General features: G+C 43.3%; 1 protein-coding gene across 3 annotated transcripts in view; it reads left to right on the forward strand.

The window, feature by feature from the left end:
* cspp1a (centrosome and spindle pole associated protein 1a) overlaps nt 1-23287 on the forward strand; it is a 204266-nt gene that overhangs the window by 140714 nt on the left and 40265 nt on the right. For all 3 annotated transcript variants that reach the window (XM_078217092.1, XM_078217093.1, XM_078217094.1), the window contains 2 exons: nt 4738-4884; nt 10712-10813. In XM_078217092.1, coding sequence (XP_078073218.1) covers nt 4738-4884; nt 10712-10813 — 249 coding nt within the window. The remainder of the gene's footprint in view (nt 1-4737; nt 4885-10711; nt 10814-23287) is intronic.

Consider the following 23287-nt stretch of genomic DNA (forward strand, 5'->3'; position numbering starts at 1 on the left):
TCTTTCATGGGATGTGAGTATCGCTGGCAAGGTCAGCATTTGTTGCCCATCCCTACTTGTCCTTGAACTGACTGGCTTGGTTGGGCCATTTCAGAGGGCACTAAAGAGTCAACCATATTGCTGTGACTCTGGAGTCACATGTACGCCAGACTAGGTAAAGATGGCATATTTCCTTCCCTAAAGGACATTAGTGAGCCAGATGGGTTTTTGCAACAATCAATGATAGTTTGATGGCCACAGTTTCTGAGACTAGCTTTATATTCCTGATTTAATCATTGAATTTAAATTTCAGCAGCTTCCATAGTGGAATTCTGGGACGTTAGTAAGAGCCTCTGGTTTAATTAATTGAGTGATATTACCACTACACCACCATCTCCTCACTGTTGACTGAGAACGTTGTAACAAGCATTATCTAGACCAGTAGGATGATGGTATCTTCCTGAAGGATGAAGTCATAGAAAAGTTCTACTGCAGAGAACTTGGATAATGACTCCAATGGAATGGTTTCCAAGAACAGACGGATAGGTTTGCACACTGAGATGCTTCATGCCTAGGCAGGCCTGCTAGAGAACCTGTTGTCACTGTGAAGGAACATGGAAGCATTCAGCTTCAACTTGGCCAACAATTTGCATTGATGTTGAAGCTAATCCTTTCTGGTTTGGAAATGGTAGACAATTCTGTTCAGAAGGAACATCAAACATGCCTTCTCAGAAAAAAGGTTATATATTAATTTTAATGAATTTTTTGAGATCACTTGGTTGATGGAAAAAGCCTAGTAAACATTGTCCATTTGAATTTTCAGAAGGCATTTTGATATTTCCCACAGTCCTAACAATTTCCCAAGTCTTTGTATCATCTACGTTATTCCTCCAATGTTTTAATTTAAGTTACTAAATTAGATAGTGAAGAGGAAAGTTCCCAGCACTGATCCCTTTGGGGCACCACTGGTTTCCAAGTAGGTTCAGAACTTTATGCTTTATACAGCCAATTCTTAATCCATTGTAGCACCCTCCCACTAATTCCGCAATATTCTATTTTGTGGAATATCCCACTGAGATGTACCTTATCAAATAGGTTCTGAAAATTCAGGTGGATAGTGCTTCCTAAGTTGGTGCTTTCTCACCAACCTAGTGATCTCTTCAAAAAATTCAATAAAAATCATGATACATGATCTTCTTGCTGAGAAGTCATGCTTGATCTTCTACTGCTTTATATTGCTTTTTGGCCTTTTTTCGGTCTGAAGAAATAGTCCTGAACTCGAGTGAGCTGGTATTGATTCTAACAAGAGGCTGGTCGAGTAGCATAGCGGGGCGGGAAATATAAGCGGGAGTCAAAAAAATCAAATTCCTGCCCTGCAGCCGGCAGGTCGCGAAACTCCTGGGCCATTTTTTTCGCGTAATTTAAATATTCATTTTTAATTTAAATCCTTTTAGTGAGCTCTGGTCAGAAAGCCAGCAATCGGAGGGGATGTAAACTGATCTCCTTTGTTTGTTGGCGTGAGTCACTTGACAGTCTCTGTATTGCACAGAGTGCCATAAATTCATGAAACTCAGCTTGCCCAAAAATGGGCGGGAAATCCGGAGGACACTTTGGGGTGTTCCGCCCCTGCCACAGGAATTGTAGCGGGCGAGGGGGCGGACCACGGAAAGGTCCATTGACCTCAGCCGGGATTTTCCAGTTTCAGGATGAGCATGGCTGGAAAATCCTGCCTGTGACTTTTTTGGGGGAAAATCACCCCCATTCTTTTTCTGGAGCATAGGATGAATCAGAAGCTAATTCTGTATGAGAAGAAATTTCCATTTATCTTAACATTTTAAATTTTACTACTGACCAAGAAACATCCTGCTGATAGATAATTGTCCTCCAAATTAAAATCTGATTCAAAATAATTATTTAATATTTCTGGTAACCATTGGGAATCTCCAGAAACTGTCTCTGTGGCTCTATATAGTCTTTAACATTGCTTAAAAAGCTTTGACCTTTCGGTGATGTTTTTGCAACTATAACAGTAGCTTCTGCATCATTTAGTTATGCATGGTAAATATCTTTGTTTTACTGAGAATTCAATTTTTGTACTTTATCCTTTTTATATTTGGGTATTTCTCACTGTTAATCTATTGCTAACTCTTTTTCTGGTACATCGGTGATTGTATTGGTACTGTTTCAAGCTCTCGTCTGGATCTGGAAAAATTTATTGTTTTTTATTTGCTTCCAATTTCCACCTCTCTCTCTCTTTCACATTGTCTATCTCTGACACTTCCCTCCCTTTACTTCTCAATCTCAATATCTGATGATAGGTTGTCTACTATTATTCATTATACTCCCAGCAGCGCACGCAGCTTGACTATAGCTCCTCACACCTTGCTTCCAGTAAGGACTTCATCCCATTCTCCTAGTTTCACTCCCTCAATTGCGTCTGTTCTGGTGATGCTGCCTTCCAAAATGGTGCTTCAGGTGTGTCTTCCTTTTGCCTGAACCGAGTTTTCCTCCAACTGTTATTGACCTCAACTCTCAACCATATCGGATCCATCTCCTGCACCTCTGCCCTCATTTCCCCCTCCCACTTTCAGAACCATGATAGGGTTGCTTTTTTCCTCACTTGTTCACCCAGCCACCCTCCACATTTAAAAGATCACCTTTTGCTATTTTCGCCAACTCCAGCATGGTGCATTCATCAAACACAACGTCCTGTCATCTCCCCTGTCAGCATTCTGTGGGGACTGTTCCCTCTGTGACACTCTGGTCCACTCCTTCATCCCCAACATTTAATCTCCTACCCACAGTACCTTTCCGTGCAATTGCAGAAAGTATAACACCTGCCTCCTTACCTCCTCCCTCCTCACCCACCAAAGCCTCAAACACTCCTTTCAAGTGAAGCACCATTTCACTTGCTCCTCCTTTAATGTAGCCTACTATATTCGTTGCTAATATACAGTGTCCTCAATGTTGGGGAGACTAAGAGCAGACTGGGTGATTGCTTTGCAGAACATTTTTGCTCAGTGCACAAGCATGACCCCAACCTTCCCATTTTAACCCTGTTCCCATGCCCACATTTCTGTCCTAGACCTGCTGTAGTGTTCCAGTGAAGCCCAACACAAACTGGAGGAATAGTACCTTATCTATCGATGAGCAGTTTACAGTTTTTTGGACTTAACATTAATTTGAGACATATGGATCTAAGAAGCAGTACTGATGGATTCTGAAGAAAATCATGTAACACTTGAAATGCATTTAAATGTATAAATGTAATTACTTGTGTTTAAATCACTTCTTCTGAGACTAACCAGTACATTTTTCTGGTGTTGCATATTTACCTGGCTCTTTGCAGTTTCTGAACTGATGATTTTTAACTTTCAGGTTTTATGTGAAAGACTTACAACTATGCTTATTTAGGGGACTGCCTGATTTATAAACAGCAAAAAGCTATCCATAATTAGGCACACTTACCTGGACACCACGACATAGTATGGTAGACAGAAATAGTACTCTATTGCAGCAGAAGTGGGGTTTCTGAGGTTGAGTTATACTTGGCTATGAAAAGGCCTTTTGTATCTGAAATTTAATATGGGGTGCTTGATTCTGAATGCAAATGTATCAGTTTCTCATGCTATCATCCTACACTTGGATCACTTTGAAAAAGCATCAACTTACTTTGATTACTCAGAAATGTTGACTTTGTCTAAATGTAATTATTTTTTGCTGACTGCAATAAAGACAAGTTGGATTTTGTTGAGTGGTGAGAACAACTTTCACCATTCACTTCATGTGCAGCTGCCCACAGAGTTTCAGCAGACTTGTCAGCACAGACCTCCAATTGTATGCCTTGTGTTGGAATTTGGCACCTTCTACATGAGATCTGTGGCATCTTTAAGGAGAGCAAAAAAGACTGAAGCTGTAGAGCTAATCAGTTTGAAGATTGTTCACACTGCAAAGCAGGAATTAGATTCATTAAATTCATTTTTCAGGGCTAGAGAGGTTGCTCAGTAATTATAAATTATTATGCATTTTTAAAAGCTCAATTAGTTCTGACTGAACAAGGCTTAAGTTCTATTTGCTCTTTAAAACAATTATAGTTGAGTGATTGCTAAACATATTCCATTGGCGAAAACTGCAACTGTACACCCTCTGAAGGAATAGGATACCACACTAGACAGCAAGCTCCTGATTTCCACATTTAACTGTGCATGTGCTACCACCAGAAATTGTTAGTTTTACCCAATAATAATGACGAGTACTATTGTGCTATCGATACAGCAAAATCCGGGTCATAGTTTTGGGAGGAATAACTATTAAGGTAGTTATGATAAACACTAAGCAGTCCTCTCTTTTACTTCAAAAGAAATCTCAGAGAAACAGCATAATTTAGTTGCTGAAAGTTATTAACCAAATGATCCGTGTGTTTGTTATCCTGGGAATGTTGCTGAAAGAATATCTAGAATATCTACAGATGTAGTTCAGGAAAGATGTTCTCAAACACATAGGGACCTGTCAAAGAGTGCCCATCTAAAATATGGGAACTGAAGAATCTGGTGGAAGAAGGGTTAAAAAAAGCTGAACAAAAATACAAAATGTTAGAAAAACTCAGCAGAACTGGTAGCATCTTTGGAGAAAGAAACAAAGTTAATGTTTTGAGTCCTATGTGACTCTTGTTTGGAACTTTAGAACTAGCTGATATATGCATTAATGTTAAAGCAACTTTTTAACATATATTTTAATTTAACTATTCCCTGACCTTAGCAAAGAATTAAAAATGAAGAAATTGCACGGTTGGCCGAAGAACGTCGTAAAGTAGCAGAAAGAAAGCGAAAGGAAGAGGAAGAAAAGCAGGAGACGATATTTCGGCAGCAACTCAAGAGTCAACAATCAGCAAGGATAAATGAGAGGGTATACTAAATATTTCTGCTTTAGAGTTAAAAAAAAATCTTCATGGACAAGAAAATTGTGTTGAAAGTACTCTGGTCTTGTATTAGTGGGTGAATTGACAGCAAGATATTTACAAACATTTACTTATAATTCTTTAGCTAATGTTAATATCAGGGTAGCTTTAGCATGGAACGAGGAGGATGATGAATGATATAGAAAGGGTTCCATTTACTGGCCATGCTGTAGTGACCCAAGGATGCTGAAATACTGCTGCACCTGAGGAATATCATGCCAGTATTGTTTCTCAGCTAGAGGGGAAATATACTTGGGCAAGCCATCATTGATCTTGAAGATATTTTCCAAATTATGTTTTCTGAGGACTCTTAGTTCTAGTATGGATAGAAACAAAAATAATTAGGAAAATGTGTTCCACCTAGTCATCATTCAGAAAAGGCAAATGCTATTATATCCTTGAACTTCAAAACCGGTTTTATCCAGCCACCTGCTATATCAGTGAATCTCTTCCAAATATTGGTGAAATATGGCAATTGTTTTAGAAAGGAAACATCCAAACTGAAGCTTGAATCAGGGAGGTATAATGAATGGCAAGGATGGTATGGTGGCAATGTGGTTAGCACTTTTTAAAAGCTGTTTTAAAGTCCAAGGATATAATAGAATTTGCCTTTACTGAATGATGACTACGTGGAACACATTTTCCTAATTACTTTTGTTTTTATCAACATCCATGTTAGAACTAAGAATCCTCAGAAAATAATTTAGAAATATCTTCAAGATCAATGATGCTTTGCCCAAGTATATTTCCCCTCTAGCTGAGAACAAATACTGGCATGATATTCCTCAGGTGCAGTAGGGACACAGTGCCAGAGACCCAGGTTCAATTTATGGCTTGGGTCACTGTGCGGAATCTGCACTTTTAAAAAATTGATTCGTGGGACATGGGCATCGCTGGCTGGCCAGCATTTATTGCCTATCCCTAGTTGTCCAAGGGCAGTTGAGAGTCAACCACATTGCTGTGGCTCTGGAGTCACATGTAAGCTAGACCACGTAAGGAGGGCAGATTTCCTTCCCTAAAGGACATTAGTGAACCAGATGGGTTTTTACAACAACTGACAATGGTTTCTTGATCATCAGTAGATTTTTAATTCCAGATATTCTCCCCATGTCTGCATGGGTTTCCTCCGGGTGCTCCAGTTTCCTCCCACAGTCTGAAAGATGTGCTGGTTAGGTGCATTGGCTATGCTAAATTCTCCCTCAGTGTACCCGAGCAGGCACTGAACTGTGGCGAATAGGGGATTTTCACAGTAACTTAATTGCAGTGTTAATGGAACCCTACTTATGAACCTATAAATAAATTTTAAAACTTTAAACTGAAGCTATGGATCAACAGCCTTATTGGCAGAACATGTTTGCATCCTCTTTCCAATGCATATTCATTGAAGTTTGTAACTGGTCTATTATGAGTTATTTGGTTAGCACTCTCATAGTTCCTGCCACAGCTAGGTGTCAAGAGCATAGATTAACACATTGTCCAACTGACTAAGCTCCATTATGAGTTCAGCTTCACTGATTTGTGGTTTGTAATGCACTCCAAGAATTATAGGAACATAAGAGCAGGAGTAGGCCATTCATCCCTTCGAACCTGCTCTGCTATTCGAGATCACTGATCTGATTGTGGTTTCAGATTCACTTTCCTGTCTGCCCACATAATCCTAGACTCCCTTGTCTATCAAAAGTCTATCCAACACAGCCTTAAATAAATTCAATGACCCAGTCTCCACTGCTTTTTGGGGAAGAATCTCACAGACTAACGACCTTCATAGAAAATATTCTCCTTCTCTCCATCTTAAAAAGTGCACGTCATATTTTTAAACTGTCCGCTAGTTTTAGTCTTTCCCACAGAGGAAGCATCCTTCGGTTGTCCATCCTATCGAATCTCCTCAGGATGCTATATGCTTCCATAAGATGACGCTATTATACTGTAAATAGTAGAACCCTTAGGAACGTTAACATACAGAGCGATCTGGGTGTGCAGGTCCACAGTTCCCTAAAAGTGACAACACAGGTGGCCAAGGTGATTAAGAAGGCATATGGCTTGCTTGCCTTCATTGGCCAGGGCATTGAGTACAAGAGTTGGGAAACGATGTTGCAGCTATATAAAATCTGGTTAGGCCACATTTGGAGTCTTGTGTGCAGTTTTGGTTGCCACACTACCAGAAGGACATGGGAGCTTTGGAAACAGTGTAAAGAAGGTTCATCAGGATGTTGCCTGGTCTCGAGGGTGTTGACTATGAAGAGAGATTGAATAAACTAGGATTGTTTTCACTGGAAAGACAGAGTGGAGGATAAACCTGATAGAGGTCTACAAAATAATGAGAGGCATAGACCGGGTGGCTAGTTGGAGGCTTTTTCCCAGTGTGGTAGTGTCAGTTACAAGGGGGCACAGGTTTAAGGTGAGAGAGGGAAACGTGCAGGGGACGTTTTTCATGCAGAGTGGTGGGTGCCTGGAACGCGCTGCCAGAGGAGGTGGTGGAAGCAGGTACATTAGCAACATTTAAGAGGCATCTAGATGGGTACGTGAATAGGGAAGGAGTAGAGGGATATGGACCAAGTAAGGGCAGAAGATTTTTTTAAACTTTAGTTAGGGCATCATGATCAGCACAGGCTTGGAGGGTCTGAGGGCCTGTTCCTGTGCTGTACTTTTATTTGTTCTTTGACACCTCATTCGTAATTGGATGATGCCCAAACCGTTCAACCTTTCTTCATAAGGTAAATCCTTCATCCCAGAAATGAGTCAAGTGATCCTTCTCTGAACTGCTTCTAATGCATTTACACCCTTTTTCAAACAAGAAGACAACTACCCCAATCCCATGCACTTTAATTTTACACACTATTCTCTGATGTGGGACTTTGTCGAATGCCAAAGTCCAAATAAACCACATCTACTGGTTTCCCCTCGTCAACTCTACCAGTTACATCCTCAAAGAATTCTTGTAGATTGGTCAAGCATCATTTTCTTTTCTTAAATCCATGCCAACTCTGTCCGATCCTGCCACTGTTTTCCAAGTGCTCTGCTATTAAATCTCTTACAATGCGCTCTAGCATTTGCCCACTACTGACTAGAAGTCAGGTTGACTAGTCTGTAATTTATTTTTTCTCTCTACCTCCCTTTTTAAATCCTTTTCTTTTCACACACCAATGGAAGCTTTTATAGTCAGTTGTTATCTTCCCTGCAAGCCTACTCTCATACTCTATTTTCCCCTTCTTAACCGACCCCTTTGCCCTCCTTTGCTGAATTCTAAACTGCTCCCAATCTTCAGGTCTGTTGTTTCTTCCGGCCAATTTGTATGCCTCTTCTTTGAATCTAATACTGTCTCTAATTTCCCTTGTAAACATGGTTTGGCCATCTTTCGCATTTTATTTTCACGCCAGACAGGAATTAACAATTATTGCAGTTCACTCATGGGCTCTTTGAATGTTTGCCATTGCCTATCCACCATTATCCCTTTAAGTAACATTCTGCAATCCATAATAGCCAACTTGCGCCTCATCATCATGGTTTCCTTTATTTAGATTCAGAACACTAGTCTCAGAATCAATAGGTTGCTCTCCATCTTGATCAAGAATTCTATCATATTATGATCACTCATCTCCAAGGGGCCTCAGACAACTAGATTGCCAATTATTCCTTTCTCGTTACACAGTACCCAATCTAGGATGGCCTGTTCTCTAATTGGTATCTCCAACGTATTGGTCCAGATAACCATCCCATATTCACTCCAGGAATTCCTCCTCTACCGTTGTTACTAATTTGATTTGCTCAATCTATATGCAAATTAAATTCACCCATAATTACAGATGTTCCCTTATCGCATCCGCCTCTAATTTCCTGTTTAATGCCATTCCCAACATCACCACTACAGTTTGGGGGGTTTATGTACAGCCCCCCACTAACTTTTTTTTACCCCTTGGTGTTTCTTGGCTCTACCTATACAGATTCCACATCATTGGAGTTAATGTCTTTCCTCACTATTGTGTTAATTTCCTCTATAATCAACAATATAACCCCACCGCGTTTTCCTTTTTGTCTGTTCTTCCTACATACTGAAAAACCTGGGTGTTCCCATCATTGCTCACTCTGCAGCCATCTCTCCGTAATCCTAACTATAACATACCCATCTAATCAATTTACGCGATGAATTCATGCACTTAATTGTGACTGCTCTTCGCATTAAGGCACAAAGCCTTGAGGCTTGTCTTTTTAAACATTCTGTTGTACCTGTTAATTCTCAGATACTTTCGACCAGTTTGCTTACTCCAAGGTTTTACCCCGGTGCCCTTATTTGCAAGATGGACAAAGGACAAACACAAGTAAAGGTTCAATAAGTTTATTAATAATAACACTATTAACCCTTAAATTACCCACATAAAACAAGAGGATACCCCCAGATTCAAGCATACTACCCGCAAAGATGGTTTGGTTAAACTGCAGGCTCGATTCTGAGTCCCTCTGGTCGAGATTCAATGGCAGTTTCTTCCTTCCTTCCTTCCTTCTCTGGTCAGTCTTCTGGATGGTCAAGGTTGCCTCCCTCATCGAGTCTTCGCTGCTGGTGTGTTTGGGATGTGTACCTTTTTCCCCTGCCTGCCTTTTCAGAAACTTTTCTGCTTTCTGGCCAATGAGTTCCCAGGAGGGGGTTCCAATACCCAGTGGGTGTCTTGATGTCTGCCTGACAGGACACTGGGGCCCGCCCCTAGGTGTCCATCTCCATGCTGTTTCTTGCATGTAACCTGTTGCCAGATAAGGTAACTGCAGGAACTCTAGGTGACAGAAAGTCTGGCCTGATCTGGGCTTCTAATAATAGGCCGGTGCATTTCAGTGGGGTGTGATGATCTCCTGTTGGGTCTCAGTAGAGTGCAATGATCGTTGATGGGTGATTGATGGGCCAGGCCCAGACATATTTGTGTATTTGTATAATTGGCTTGCTTGAGGTTTGACTGTGTTTGATTTTAATATGCCCAATTCTTTAATTTAGGATATCCAATTTAATCAGCCTCAAAACTAGGCCCTGGTTATATTACCACTATTCCTTCTCCTATTCCCATTATTTTTCACTAGGGATTTGTTTGATTCTAGCCCATGATTTCTCCTCCTATCACTTCTTATTCACTGTTCAGTCTTTTGTTCTTGTCCATGTTTCCCCCTCCTCTGACCCCTTGCATATGTTCCCATCACCCTACCACGCCAGCAAATACTACCCCTAGAGCATCAGTTCCGGTCCTGCTCAGGTGTAACCCGCCCAGTTTGTACTGGTCCCACCTCCCAGAACCGGTCCCAATGTCCTCGGAATCTGTACTCTCTCCTTCACACCATCTCTTCAGTCAGGTATTCATCTGATATAACTTGTATTTCTGCTCTGACGAGCACGTAGCACTGGTAGTAATCCTGAAATCACTACCTTTGAGTTCTACTTTTTAACTTGCTTCCTAACTCCCTATATTCTGCTTTTAGGATCTAATCCCTTTTTTAACAGATGTCTTTTGTATCAATGTGTACCACAATCACCCACTGGCTGTTTGCCCTCCGCCACCCATAATGTCCTGGTAGCACTATGAGACATCCTTGATCCTAGCACCAGGGAGACAACATACTATCCTGGAGTCTCGTTGGCGGCCACAGAAACATCTATCTCTTCCCTTTATAATTAAATCCCCTATAACAATTGCATTCCCACACTTTTTACTCCTCCCCTGTGCCGCAGAGTCAACCATGGTGCATCAAATTTGGCTGGTGCTCGAATAACATGTTTAAAAATAAATTTCTGTATTTCAGAGACCGCCTTCTCCACCTATTCCTACTGTAAGGAAGAAACAGATTGCTACTCAGAAAACTGATTTGGCTGCTGTCGAGGGCTCAATCCATGAATTAGACTTGGTTAGTTATTGCAATTCTTCTTACTCTATTAAATGAACAATTCAATAATAGTTAATACTGTGCTTTGTACATTGACTTAAGTCAAGTCTGAAATATTCTTATATAGGCTTACTGGTAGTCAAGTGCACTTTGGACTCCTCCGACAGGGTTGCTTCCACAGAGCGATAAAGGGTTAGAATTAAATCCTTACGCTCTTCAGTTCAGTGTCCAGATCACTCTGTTGGGATGTATGTCTTTCTCTTTGTGAAGAACATAAAAGTTAAATTAGCTTTATAAGGTTTCAGTCTAATTTTTGAGTATGGGTACCCTGGCATAAATTTAGTAAAAATGATCACTAATTTTCAGTTTTACTTGGACAAGAATTTCAATATCAATTTAAATATCAACTCGGTGGTGGTTAGTTGCAAAGATAGGCAGTGGGAGACCATAGGTGGAATTTTCCCCTCACTGCACCAAGTGCGGAAGTGGGTGCGAAAAATGGTGTTCTATCTACCGGCCGCAATTGCGGGTTATTGTGCCAAATCATCCACTTCCTGCTATATTAATTATGCATGAACAGGAAACACACTGGACTGCAGGTCTCTGATTCACCTGCCTCACCATGAGCTCACTGTTTCCTCACTCCAGGCACCATATTTAAACGGTACCCTTGCACAGCATTTTTATTGTTTGTAGTCCAAGACGGCTACATGGACAACATGGCTCCTAAAAGGAAGAAGCATGCTATTCTGAAATTGTGTGACGCCTCCGGAATGCGTGCCACCATCCTCACTACTCTAGGCTTGGCAGACAGTAGCAGTGTTGATCAATGCCAACACAGCACAAAAGAGGTCAGCTGCTCAGTGCTACCAGGATGCGTCAGCTCATCACTCTCAACTCTCACAATCACCAGCCAATCAAATATTCACTGACATCTCACATGATGCCACTAAAGGATCACTACTCACTTTCTCAGACATACCTTCACATATCTGTCTGGCCTCATGCCCTTGTGTCCTCATCCCTTACATGACTGCACTCCCCACCAACACATGGTGGGCACCCTTATCAAGCCTGGCATGTCCTGCTCACACCCGCCATCTGTCTTTATGCAGGACAGGCTCTCGTACAATTGAAGGGAGAGGCCTCATGTTCTTGGCTGGGGGAGCGGGTGGGGAGGTTGCTAACGGGATTTGAGCCATTGAGCAGGCTGGTGAGGTCGTAGACCATGCATGTGGCAATGGTGAGATAGGCTGCGCACATCCAAGTGAGGATCCTCCACCCGCTCACCCCTCAGACAACCATACTGTGAGTGCATTGACCTGTTTTAGAGTCACTCGTTATGCACTAACAATCTCTCCTTTCTTTCATAGGCACCTCTGGAAAGCCCCCAAGGGCGCTCAGAGGCAAGGCCTCAGTAAAACACCTCAGATGAGGAAACAGAGGTAGGCACCCTGTCACAGCCCTCAGCCACACCCTCCAACATCACAGAGAGACACAAACCTGGTTGGACCTAATTTTTGAGTAGCCTTGGGTTTTCAATCTAGTGAGCACAGCACACAATCTGTTCCACAGCAGGCAGAAGAGGCAGGGACATCCGAGGTCACTGGCACTCGGGGGACTGCTGGAGGTCATGATTCTGCTGAGTCCAAGTCAGATAACGAGCCTCCAGACTCAGCCCTAAATCAGTTGGTTGAGCTGCAGTGACAATCATGGAACCTCAAATTGCAATGGATGATGGAAGAGTTTGTCTCGGGTTCTGACTGAGATGATAGAACTGGCATGCCAACTCACCAAGGTCAACACTGGTAGCATGATGGCTGCCATGGAGACCTTGGTCCAGGACATTAGTCTTGCACTGCTACACACTTGCACATCACTCTACCTATCAGTGGCTATGTGAGACGGGTGGGTTGTCTAGATCTCCAGTTGTTCCTTCTGCTCAAGGAGTTAGCCTGGGTCCTCTGGAACCCAAACGGAAGGGGACCATCAGCTGGACACTCTGGGGCATCCACCCAGATGACTGGGACTGTCCGGCTGATCTCAATCCACTCTTCCTGTGACCCATCAGATCCACAGGCCAAGGCGCGTGCACTTATCCCATAGCAGACACCCAAAACAGGCTGAGGCCCTCCAGTTTTTGGCCCTCCAGAGGATGCCTGCCAAAGTCATCACAGACAACAGGATGTAGCAGCTGACAGGCTGCCCTCCACCTCTGCTGTGGATGTCGAGGAAGCACCAATGGTTAGGAAAGTTAAAAAGATTTAGGAGCACAATGATGGCATGGATGTTCACAACATGTATATAATGTTCACAAATATAAATAGAATCAAACCCATTTCACATCTCCTCGTGTATGCCTCATTTTTATGATAAGCTGTGTTGCTGTCAATCAGTTATGATACCATGATTCCTCCCCCCACTTATTGCAGATCTAGCTATCATGGACCTCTCATCTATGTAGTGTGCTTCCCTATCACCAATGTGTTTGACCCTTTCCAAGATCTTTCTTGACATCCGTGATGCCTTGACAATGTTAAATGTGCTTGTGGAACAAACCTCATTCACATGCTTTGCAGGGTCATGTCATGTTTGTTCTTGGCAATGTAAGATTGAGGCAGTTGCTGTCCTAACTTGTCTGCATTCTTTGAAGATGACGATGTAGTGAATGAGGGGAAATGCATTAACTCATGGAGAAGGGTAATATATCATGCAACTCCATGTGTTCTCTGTCTTCCAGCAGAATTTTATGTTATGAGCCCATACTCTTGAGCTTGTCTGCGTTGCCAACGATGTTTCCGACTTTCCGAATTTAAATCTGCTAAGATGACCAATAAGTCGGAGAGCCTTGACACCTCAAGGGTTCGAAAGCTCTGTCCCTCTCAGCCACATTATTTTCCCCTGTCACTCAAATCTTCAACCTTGAATGTTTCTCAATCTGCAATTGTCAGGAATATGACCACAAGGCCCTCATCAGTGTTGGGGTGCAACACTGTGCATCTCATCACCTAAACACTTGGATAGACAAGTGATGCTAATTGCAAATGGTGTTATTTAGCAGTCAGTAGACATTTTGAGCATGCTCTGGAAGTGCACATCACAGCTTTAGATAACGTTGATGGGAGTAATGGGATAGGAGTGAGGATGTACTGAAGCTGAAGTCTGCTCTTTATTAGCAACCACTCATGACCTTGAGGGTTTCATGGTGTCCTGAGAATTCTTGAGGGCTATTCCAGAGCTGGCCATGAGGGCATGATTTGTGTTTTAAAGAGGAGATATTTTAATGTCTGGTATGCAAGTGATTGACCTTCATCGTATTCGGGTACATGGTATGGTAAGGGTAGAAGCGGACAACTGAGTGCCGGATGCTAATGTGATGGAGAAGAAGGTGACACAGAAGATTGAGTCATTTGAGAATGGATACACACCTGCAGAAGGTCCTCTGCTGCCTCGGCCCAAGCGTCACTTAATGGTTTCACCATCATTTATACTGAATGTGTTGTCCTGTTGCTGGAGATGGGTTTCCTTAAGGAGATTAAATACATCCAGTTACGAGCCCACTAAGCATAGTGGAGCAGCTCCTCCCTCTTGTACACTGCTGCTGTGACTGGAATGCTGGAGATACACTTGAAGAGGTAGCACCTTCTAATGTCTGATCTCAGGACTCCCTCCTCCAATTAGTACCTCACCTCAGCAAGGACACATGCTCCTGAGGCTTCATCCTTCAAAGGACCAGGACAGTATGAGCCTGATGTGCAACTACTCATTCTCATATTGAAGTGCATGGTTGAATTGAGAGAGAAAACAATGCTGGTGTTCATGTTGGCTCATGATGCTAGGCACTTGTTTAAGATAGTACTCACTGCAACTCATCATTCTCTTCGTGGAATCTGGCGGCAATGAAGGCCTCACATGCCCACCTGCCTCTTCTGGCCTGTGCTGTGGTCTCATCCCCTGCAATCTCGGCTTCCTCCACTCAACACCCTCATCTCCTTCATCAGGTGATGAAGGAGCAGCGCTCCGAAAGCTCGTGCTACCAAATAAACCTGTTGGACTTTAACCTGGTGTTGTGAGACTACTTATTGAGCCCACTAAGGATAGTGGAGCAGCTCCTTGCCCTTGTACACTGCTGCCATGACTGGAATGCTGGAGATACACTTGAAGAGGAAGCATCTTCAAATGTCTGATGTCAGGACTCCCTCCTCCGGTTACTACCTCATCTCCGCAAGGATGCATGTTCCTGAGGCTTCATCCTTCAAAGAACCAGGACAATATGAGCCTGATGTGCAACTACTCATTCTCATATTGAAGTGTATGGTTCTCCACTTGTACCCAGTACAGCCCTAGCCCTGCAGCCTGTTGCCATACATCAGGCCAGTTTCACCCTTCCCTGGTTCAGCCCTAACCCTGCAACCGATTAAAAACCAACTGCCCCTTATTAATAGTCTGGTAGGTAGAGATTTGTCTCTGATATCACCTCTGAAAGCGATGTAGTGCTATCTGCGAAAACTGATTCTGATTACTGAGAGTGCTGTGTGATGTAAGGCAGATGAATGAACCTCAACATCATGAGTGAAGGGCCCGCAGAGAACCCAGTGGAGCGCTGAAAGGAGCGACTGTGTAAAAGTTGAGGGCAACTGTTACCTTCAGAACCTCTGGCAATGGATGCCCTCAAAGTCCCCATGGGGCCAATTCCTGGAGAATGTGACAAATGTGAGCCATCACATCCCTAGAGATGCAGAGGTGTTGGCGACATTGTTTCTTGCTCATTTGCAGATAAGACATACAAGTTCTGTAAATCCTTGATCTTGTGACCTGCCTATCCATGATGTCTCTGCCTCATCCTCTGTATATTGACTCTGCTGGCACTTAGTCATGAAGGTTTGCTCTTAACTTTGGCAGACCATATGAATGTATAGGCAGCAATAAATGCAAGCTCCATCTTGTTGATGGTCTCCTCTCTGTAGTATCAGTGAGAAACAAGCAAGAGTCAGCATTAGTCTCCACAGGTCCTCTTTCTGTCAAGGACTTGTCAATGAATTGAGGCGGACACGCTTGGATCGTTTAAGACTTATCTAGATAGCCACATGAACAGACTGGGAATAGAGGGATACAAACGAATGGTCTAGTTGGGCACATGAGCGGCGCAGGCTTGGAGAGCCGAAGGGCCTGTTCCTGTGCTGTATTGTTCTTTGTTCTTTGAATGTGGGTTCAAGGGCATTTTTCCCATGTCATCAATCATTTGCCCCTGAAATGGTGGCCAATGTGAGGTGCATATCAAGGTGCAAATGGCATTCTATAACATGCTTTCCCCCATCCTGCGCTGAGGATGCCTACCCCCTGCACTCTGCCCCCAGAAATGTGTCTGAATGCAACATTCCCCACTTGTACCCAGTACAGCCCTAGCCCTGCAGCCTATTGCAATACCTCAGGCCAGTTTCACCCTTCCCCAGTTCAGCCCTAACCCTGCAGCCCATTAAAAAAAACAACCGCCCCTTATTAATAGTCTGGTAGGTAAGGACTTGTCTCTGATATCACCCCTGAAAGTGATGTGGTGCTGCCTGCGAAACCTGATTCTGATTACTGCGAGTGCTGTGTGATGCAAGGTAGGTGAATGAGCCTCAAAGTCAGGAGTGAAGTGCTTGTCATCAGCTGCTTATATACTATTGTGGAACTGTGGTATGTTACAGAATGCCATTAGCCATTTGAGACTAGAATGAGAGGAACACTGAGTGAAGAAGTACTTCAGTTTACACTGTTGAGCTTGCAAAGACTGTCCTTGGTCTAGTCCATGGAGGGGGAGGGCATGTATGTTCAGTCTCAGTATGCCCAGCAAGTTATGCGCAGGGTGTTGTAACATCATGCAATTCGATCTATGGGGTTTCTGGCATCATACTGGGCTACTCTGACATGCCCTGATGATCCAGCCTGGGGTGATGATTCCAAATAAGAGTCCTTATATTGACTTGCAAGTGCATTGAAATTATGCCCTTGACATCATGTGGTGAGAAACACAGCACACAACGTGGAACCACTGTCTGTCGGACGGCAAGTAGAATAGTGATGAATGGAAATTGGTGTGAGACGGGGTATAGACAACAGAGATTTGATTGAACTGATTAGTGATGGAATTCAAGAAAAGCATCAAGTCAAGTCTGTATGGATGAAAGTTTCAGCTGTAGATGGGCTGAAATGGGCAATGCTATGAAGGTGGAAGATAGTTTTTGCAATGGAGAAGATACGAGATTGGCAGCTCATCCAGATCCTGAAACTGCAAACAGTCCGATAATGTCCTGGAAGGGAAATGAAATCCATGGTGATACTGTGGAGTTTGTGACAGAAATCGATGTCAAAATTGTTAGTTTTTCCATGCTTAACTGAAGGAAATTGCAGCTCAGAACTGGATATTGAACAGTACTCTGACACTATAGTCTGTGGAAGAGCTAAAAGAAGTATAGGGAGGTACAGAAGGCTATCATCAGCATTCATGCGAAATCTGATCTTGTATTTTTAGATGATGTAGCTCCCAGGGAAAGCGAGAAACAGTAGTATGTCCGATCATTCACTTAATTTATTGGTGACCAAACATTAATCTTACACAAAGCTTAAGTGTGTGGATATAACGCAGAATCTCCAAGGTCGTGCTGCCAGATCTCAAAGGTAGCAAGAGGTTTCTTTCTCAGTTATAAACACTTTATAGCATTTTCTTTATGGTCTCTTAGCACATTGCGCTATGGCCTCAGTTGTTCAAACCAAATGCCAACTGGATGAGAGGATTCTTGCCCTTTCATATCCTACTGTTACTTCCTATCATTGCTTTACCTAAGTCATAACTTCATCCTAAACAACCATTGATGCATGCTCTTAATAACAGCTCATTGCCTTTCATATTGTAGAAATCTTCTGCTCTCTCCCAACATATGTTGTGATTAAAAAGACTTAAAAATTTGCTCACTTCAATCCTAATTCAATAAAGTCAATGGGATGAATTTTCAGGATATCCCAAAAGTGGGTTGGAGCAGAGAGCCCTGAAAATACTGAGCAGATATGAATTGCACTCTCCTCCCAACTGAGGCCGGTTGGCGCTGTTGACAAGCTTGTTAAGAGCTTGTCAGGTTTGAGATTAAAATTGTAAAGAGCCAGACAGTTACTGATCACCTGAAGAGCGGTAGATATAGAGTGGAGGGCCATAAGATGTTAGTGAAGCAAGCGGGACTAAGCACTTGGTAACCTTGGTGTTGCGCTGATGGCAGGGGAATGGACATTCAGCATTTCCCAGGACAATTACGCAAATACCTGACATTTTGGCAGATCCAATGGGATGAAGCAGCAGTATAATATGAAGGGTACCATTCTTAGCAGTGTAGAGGATCAGAAGGACCTTGGGGTCCGGGTCCATAGGACTCTTAAATCGGCCTCGCAGGTGGAGGATGCGGTCAAGAAGGCGTACGGCGTACTAGCCTTCATTAATCGAGGGATTGAGTTTAGGAGTCGGGAGATAATGCTGCAGCTTTATAGGACCCTGGTTAGACCCCACTTGGAGTACTGCGCGCAGTTCTGGTCACCTCATTACAGGAAAGATGTTGAAGCCATTGAAAGGGTGCAGAGGAGATTTACAAGGATGTTGCCTGGATTGGGGGGCATGCCTTATGAGGATAGGTTGAGGGAGCTTGGTCTCTTCTCCCTGGAGAGACGAAGGATGAGAGGTGACCTCATAGAGGTTTACAAGATGTTGAGAGGTCTGGATAGGGTAGACTCTGAGGCTATTTCCAAGGGCTGAAATGGTTGCTACGAGAGGACACAGGTTTAAGGTGCTGGGGGGTAGGTACAGAGGAGATGTCAGGGGTAAGTTTTTCACTCAGAGGGTGGTGGGTGAGTGGAATCGGCTGACGTCGGTGGTGGTGGAGGCAAACTCGTTGGGGTCTTTTAAGAGACTTCTGGATGAGTACATGGGATTTAATGGGATTGAGGGCTATAGATAGGCCTAGAGGTAGGGATATGATCAGCGCAACTTGTGGGCCGAAGGGCCTGTTTGTGCTGTGGCTTTCTATGTTCTAAGGAAGGCTCCAGCTAGCAATGAGAGCACAAATTGCAGATGGCAATGATGGATAACACGCTTCGCAGGAAGGATAGATCTCCAGGCATCCTCTGAACAGCAGAGGAAAGGAGGGTAGAAAGACATGGAGAACGAATCTCTGGTACTCTGCTTAACAAAGTGCCTCAGAGGGATTCATGGTGGAAAGTGGGGGGGCCTCCTGATTACTGCCCCCCCCCACCGTGGCTGGTCTGCTGGACCCCCTGATCTATCCCATAGCCAGCTCCAAACCCCATCTCCATTCCACTGCCCCCCCCCCCCCCCCACATTGGCGAGTTCCCATCATCCCCTCACTCCCTCCACCACAGATCCCATTGCAGAGTGACAGCAGGACCCCCCCCCCCACCATTGGTACTGCCCAGTGCTGCCTAGGTGGTGCCAGGCTGGCACTGCCCAAGGGACACCCCCTGCCTCTGACCTCACAGGGGGGATTCTCAATGGCCTCTATCCCTACCAGCACAGTGAGCACACCTGTTCCCCGTTGGTGGGGAGCAGTTGTAAACTCCACTGGTGGGAACCTCTCCTGGCACGGGAGGAGACACGAATGGGCAATATGCTGATAAGCCCCGTACCGGAAATCAGGGAGGGGCTTATTACATTAAAAAAAGGGCCTGGGAGACTCTCAATTGGTGGGATGCTGGGAGAAAGCCAGTCTTCACTTCTGGTTCCATCCAAAGATCAGCAACTCACCTTAGTGGCACCTCAAAACAACTGCATATCACTGGTGTACTTTTTGCCAGAGTTGGACAGCACATTCATTTAACCACATACATGTCCTTGCAGTTGCGGTGCACCTTTGTGGCCATCAAGGCATACAGTGACTGCCCAGTGAGGTCCAACAACAAGAAGGACCTTTGCCATCTCTATGCCCAACAAAGTTTCCTCCATGTGTGTTCACTTTCCTTCCTTTCACTTAATTTACAATTTCCTGTCGTACCTTTTATGACTCAGTGCAGTGCTATCTGTGTATCGTTCTGGACATTCAACCCCCAGTGCTGCAATCTAGTAGATCTTCTATGTCCCTGAAAATATCTTCAATGTACAAATAACACGCTCCTGGCACACTCCTCTTTTGATTGGGAAGCTGTCTGACAAGCTGCCATCTAGAGTTGCTCAAACTAATTATATTTTTATAAATTAAACTTGCAAAGCATTGGTTAGTGAGACAGTAACTAAGAACCACAAATTTAGATCATTAAAAGAGCAAAGGAAAGGTTAGTAGAAATTATTTTATACAGGAAATTATGATACAGGAAAAATAAGTAAAAGTTGAATCTCTAATGATTTTTTTTTTAAAGGCAAAGTGACTAAATGTTTGCAAAACAAACATTTTTTGGTTGTCTTAAAAAGGGATCTAGATGTTTTGGATTGATTGAAAAGCAGTTTCAGAGGGCCAGCACAGATATGATAGGCCAAGTGGCATTATCACATACCGTAAAGTTCTATGAAGGAGCGTGGAGCCAGGAGATTGAAAACAATGTAAGTGGCGAGGCAGTTGGGAGTTTGAAAACAGCGTGAGTGCAGAGACTGTTGGGAGATTGAAAACAGCGCAAGAGTGCAGTGAGAAATCTGAGTGTTGGTTTGGAATTCCGGAGATGATGTCAGGATTCAGAAGTGACGCAGGGCAAATGGAAGCAGCTGATTGGGTGAGTTTGGTTGGTAAATATTTACTACTTCTATTGCTTATAGATTGTAACGCCAGGGAAGAAGGATCCTAGAATAATTGATATTATTTGATTTAATTATCTTCTGAAAGGTTTAATTTGAAGTGGTAAGTCAGGGCAGGAAAGCTCAAAGCTGTACTCTGTGTGAGAAAACAAAACATTTCCAATGCCCGGAAACCGCATGTGTGCAGTACGTATCTCCAGCTGCAGTTCCTGGAAGCCCAGTTTTCAGAGCTGGAGCAGTGGCTGTGGACACTGGAGCATCTGTGAGGCGGAATCGTGGATAGCACGTATAAGGAGGTGGTCACACGCAGGCTAACACTCTGCAAGGAGGAAGGGAATAGGTGACCTCCAGGCAGAGCCAAGAAGACTAGGCAGGCTGTGCATAAATATCCTGTGGTCTTTCACCTTCAAAACAGATATACTGCCTTGGATATGTTGAGGGAAATGTCCTCCCAAGGAAAGCAGCAACAGCCAAATTTGTTGCACCACGGTTGGCCCTACTGGAAGGAGAGGAGTAAATATTGTGGAAATGCAATAGTTATAGGAGATTCAAAAGGGAAATGGGCAGGCGTTTCTATGGCCGCAAATGGGACTCCAGGATGGTATGTTGCCTTGTAGGTGCTAGGCTTAAGGATGTCTCAGAAAGTAGGACCTCGAAGTTAGTGATCTCAGGATTACTACCAGTGCCGCATGCTAGTCAGAGCAGAAATAGCAAGATATATCAGATGAATACGTAGCTGAAGAAATGGCACGAGGGGGAGGGTTTCAGATTTCTGGAACATTGAGGCCAGTTCTTGGGGAGTGGGACAAGTACAAACTGGAGGGATTACACCTGGTCAGGACCAGGACTAATATCATAGGGGGAGTATTTGCTGGAGTAGTTGGGGAGGGTTTAAACTAAAGTGACAGTGGAAAGGGAGTCAGAAGAGCAAGAAACACGAACAAGAACAAAAGACAGAAAGGGGAATAAGAAAATTTATCGGCAGCAAAATCGAGGGCCAGAATTGAACAGGAGCATAGTAAAACAATAATGGCAATGGGACAAGGAATCATAGAAAGACAAGCCTTAAGACTTTGTGCCTCAATGTGCAGTACATTCGCAATAAAGTGGATGAATTAATCGCGGAAGTAGATGTAAATGGTTATGATATAGTTGGGATTATGGAGACATGGCTACAGGCTAACCAGGGCTGGGAACTGAACATCCATTCGTTATTTAGGAAGTATAGACAAAAAAGAAAAGGCGGTGGGGTTGCATTACTGGTTAAAGAGGAAGTTATAGCAATTGTGTTAGGAAGGACATTAGCTCCAGCGATGTGGAATCTGTATGGGTAGAGCTCAGAAACACCAAGGAACAATAAACGTTAGTTGGGATTGTATATAGACCCCCAAAACTGTAGTGGTTATGTTGGGAATGGCATTAAAACAGGAAATTAGAGACATATGTGATAAAGGAACATCTGTAATTATGGGTGATTTTATTCCTCTTATAGATTGGGCAAATTAAATTAATAACAATACCGTAGAGGAGGAATTCCGGATTGGGGTTTTGGACCAATGCGTTGAGGGACTAACTGGAAAACAGGCCATCCTGTATTATCTAATGAGAAAGGAATAATTGGCAAGCTAGTTGAGCAAGGCCCCTTGGGGCTGAGTGACCATAATATGCTAGAATTCTTGATCGAGGTGGAGAATGATGTAGTTGTTTCTGAGACTAGAGTCCTGAGCCAAAAAAACAAACTACAATGGTATGAGACGCGAGTTGGTTATGATGGATTGGAGAACGTTATTGAAAGAGATGACAATGGATAGGCAATGGCAAACATTCAGAGAGCACATAGATGAACTGCAACAATTGTTCATTGCTGTCTGACGCAAAAATTAAACTGGAAAGGTGGCCAAACCAAAAACGCTAAAAGCTTCTCTCAGTATGAGAAGAGAAAAAGATTGGTGAAGGCAAATGTAGGTTGCTTATAGTCAGAAATGGGAATTTATAATGGGGAACAAAGAAGTGGCTGACCAAATAAATACATACATTGGTTCTGTCTTCACAATGGAAGACACAAATAACGTACCAGAAATGTTGGGGAATGACTATATCGGTTGGGAAATGGTGTGAAAATTGATTGGATTGAAGGCTAATAAATCCCTGAGGCCTAAATAATCTACATCCCAGAGTACCAAAGGATGTGGTCATAGAAACAGTGGATGCATTGGTGATCATCTTTCAAGACTCTATAGACTCTGGCATAGTTCCTATGGATTAGGGGATAACTAATATCACTGTACTATTAAGAAGGCAGGTAGAGAGAAAACAGGAAATGATAGACCCATGAACTTGAAGTCAGTAGTGGGGAAAATGCTGGAGTCCATTATAAAAGATGGCAGAGCACTTGCAAAATGGTAGCAGGATTGGACACAGTTGGCATGAATGTACGAAAAGCAAATCATGCTTGACAAATCTACTGAAATTCTTTGAGGATGTAACTAGTAGAGTTGACGACGGGGAGCCAGTGGCTGTCGTTTATTTGGACATTCAGAAGGCTTTTGACAAAGTCCCACAAAGGTTAGTGTGTAAAATTAAAGCGCGTGGGATTGGGAGTAGTATATTAAGATGGATAGAAAACGGATTGGCAGACAGGAAACAGTAGGAATAAACAGGGCGTTTTTTTCAAGTGGCAGGCAGTGACTAGTGGGGTAAGATAGAGGACCCCAGCTATTCACAATGTTTAT

Source organism: Mustelus asterias, chromosome 7 (genome assembly GCF_964213995.1).
Source record: "Mustelus asterias chromosome 7, sMusAst1.hap1.1, whole genome shotgun sequence".
In the NCBI taxonomy this organism is placed as follows: domain Eukaryota; kingdom Metazoa; phylum Chordata; class Chondrichthyes; order Carcharhiniformes; family Triakidae; genus Mustelus; species Mustelus asterias.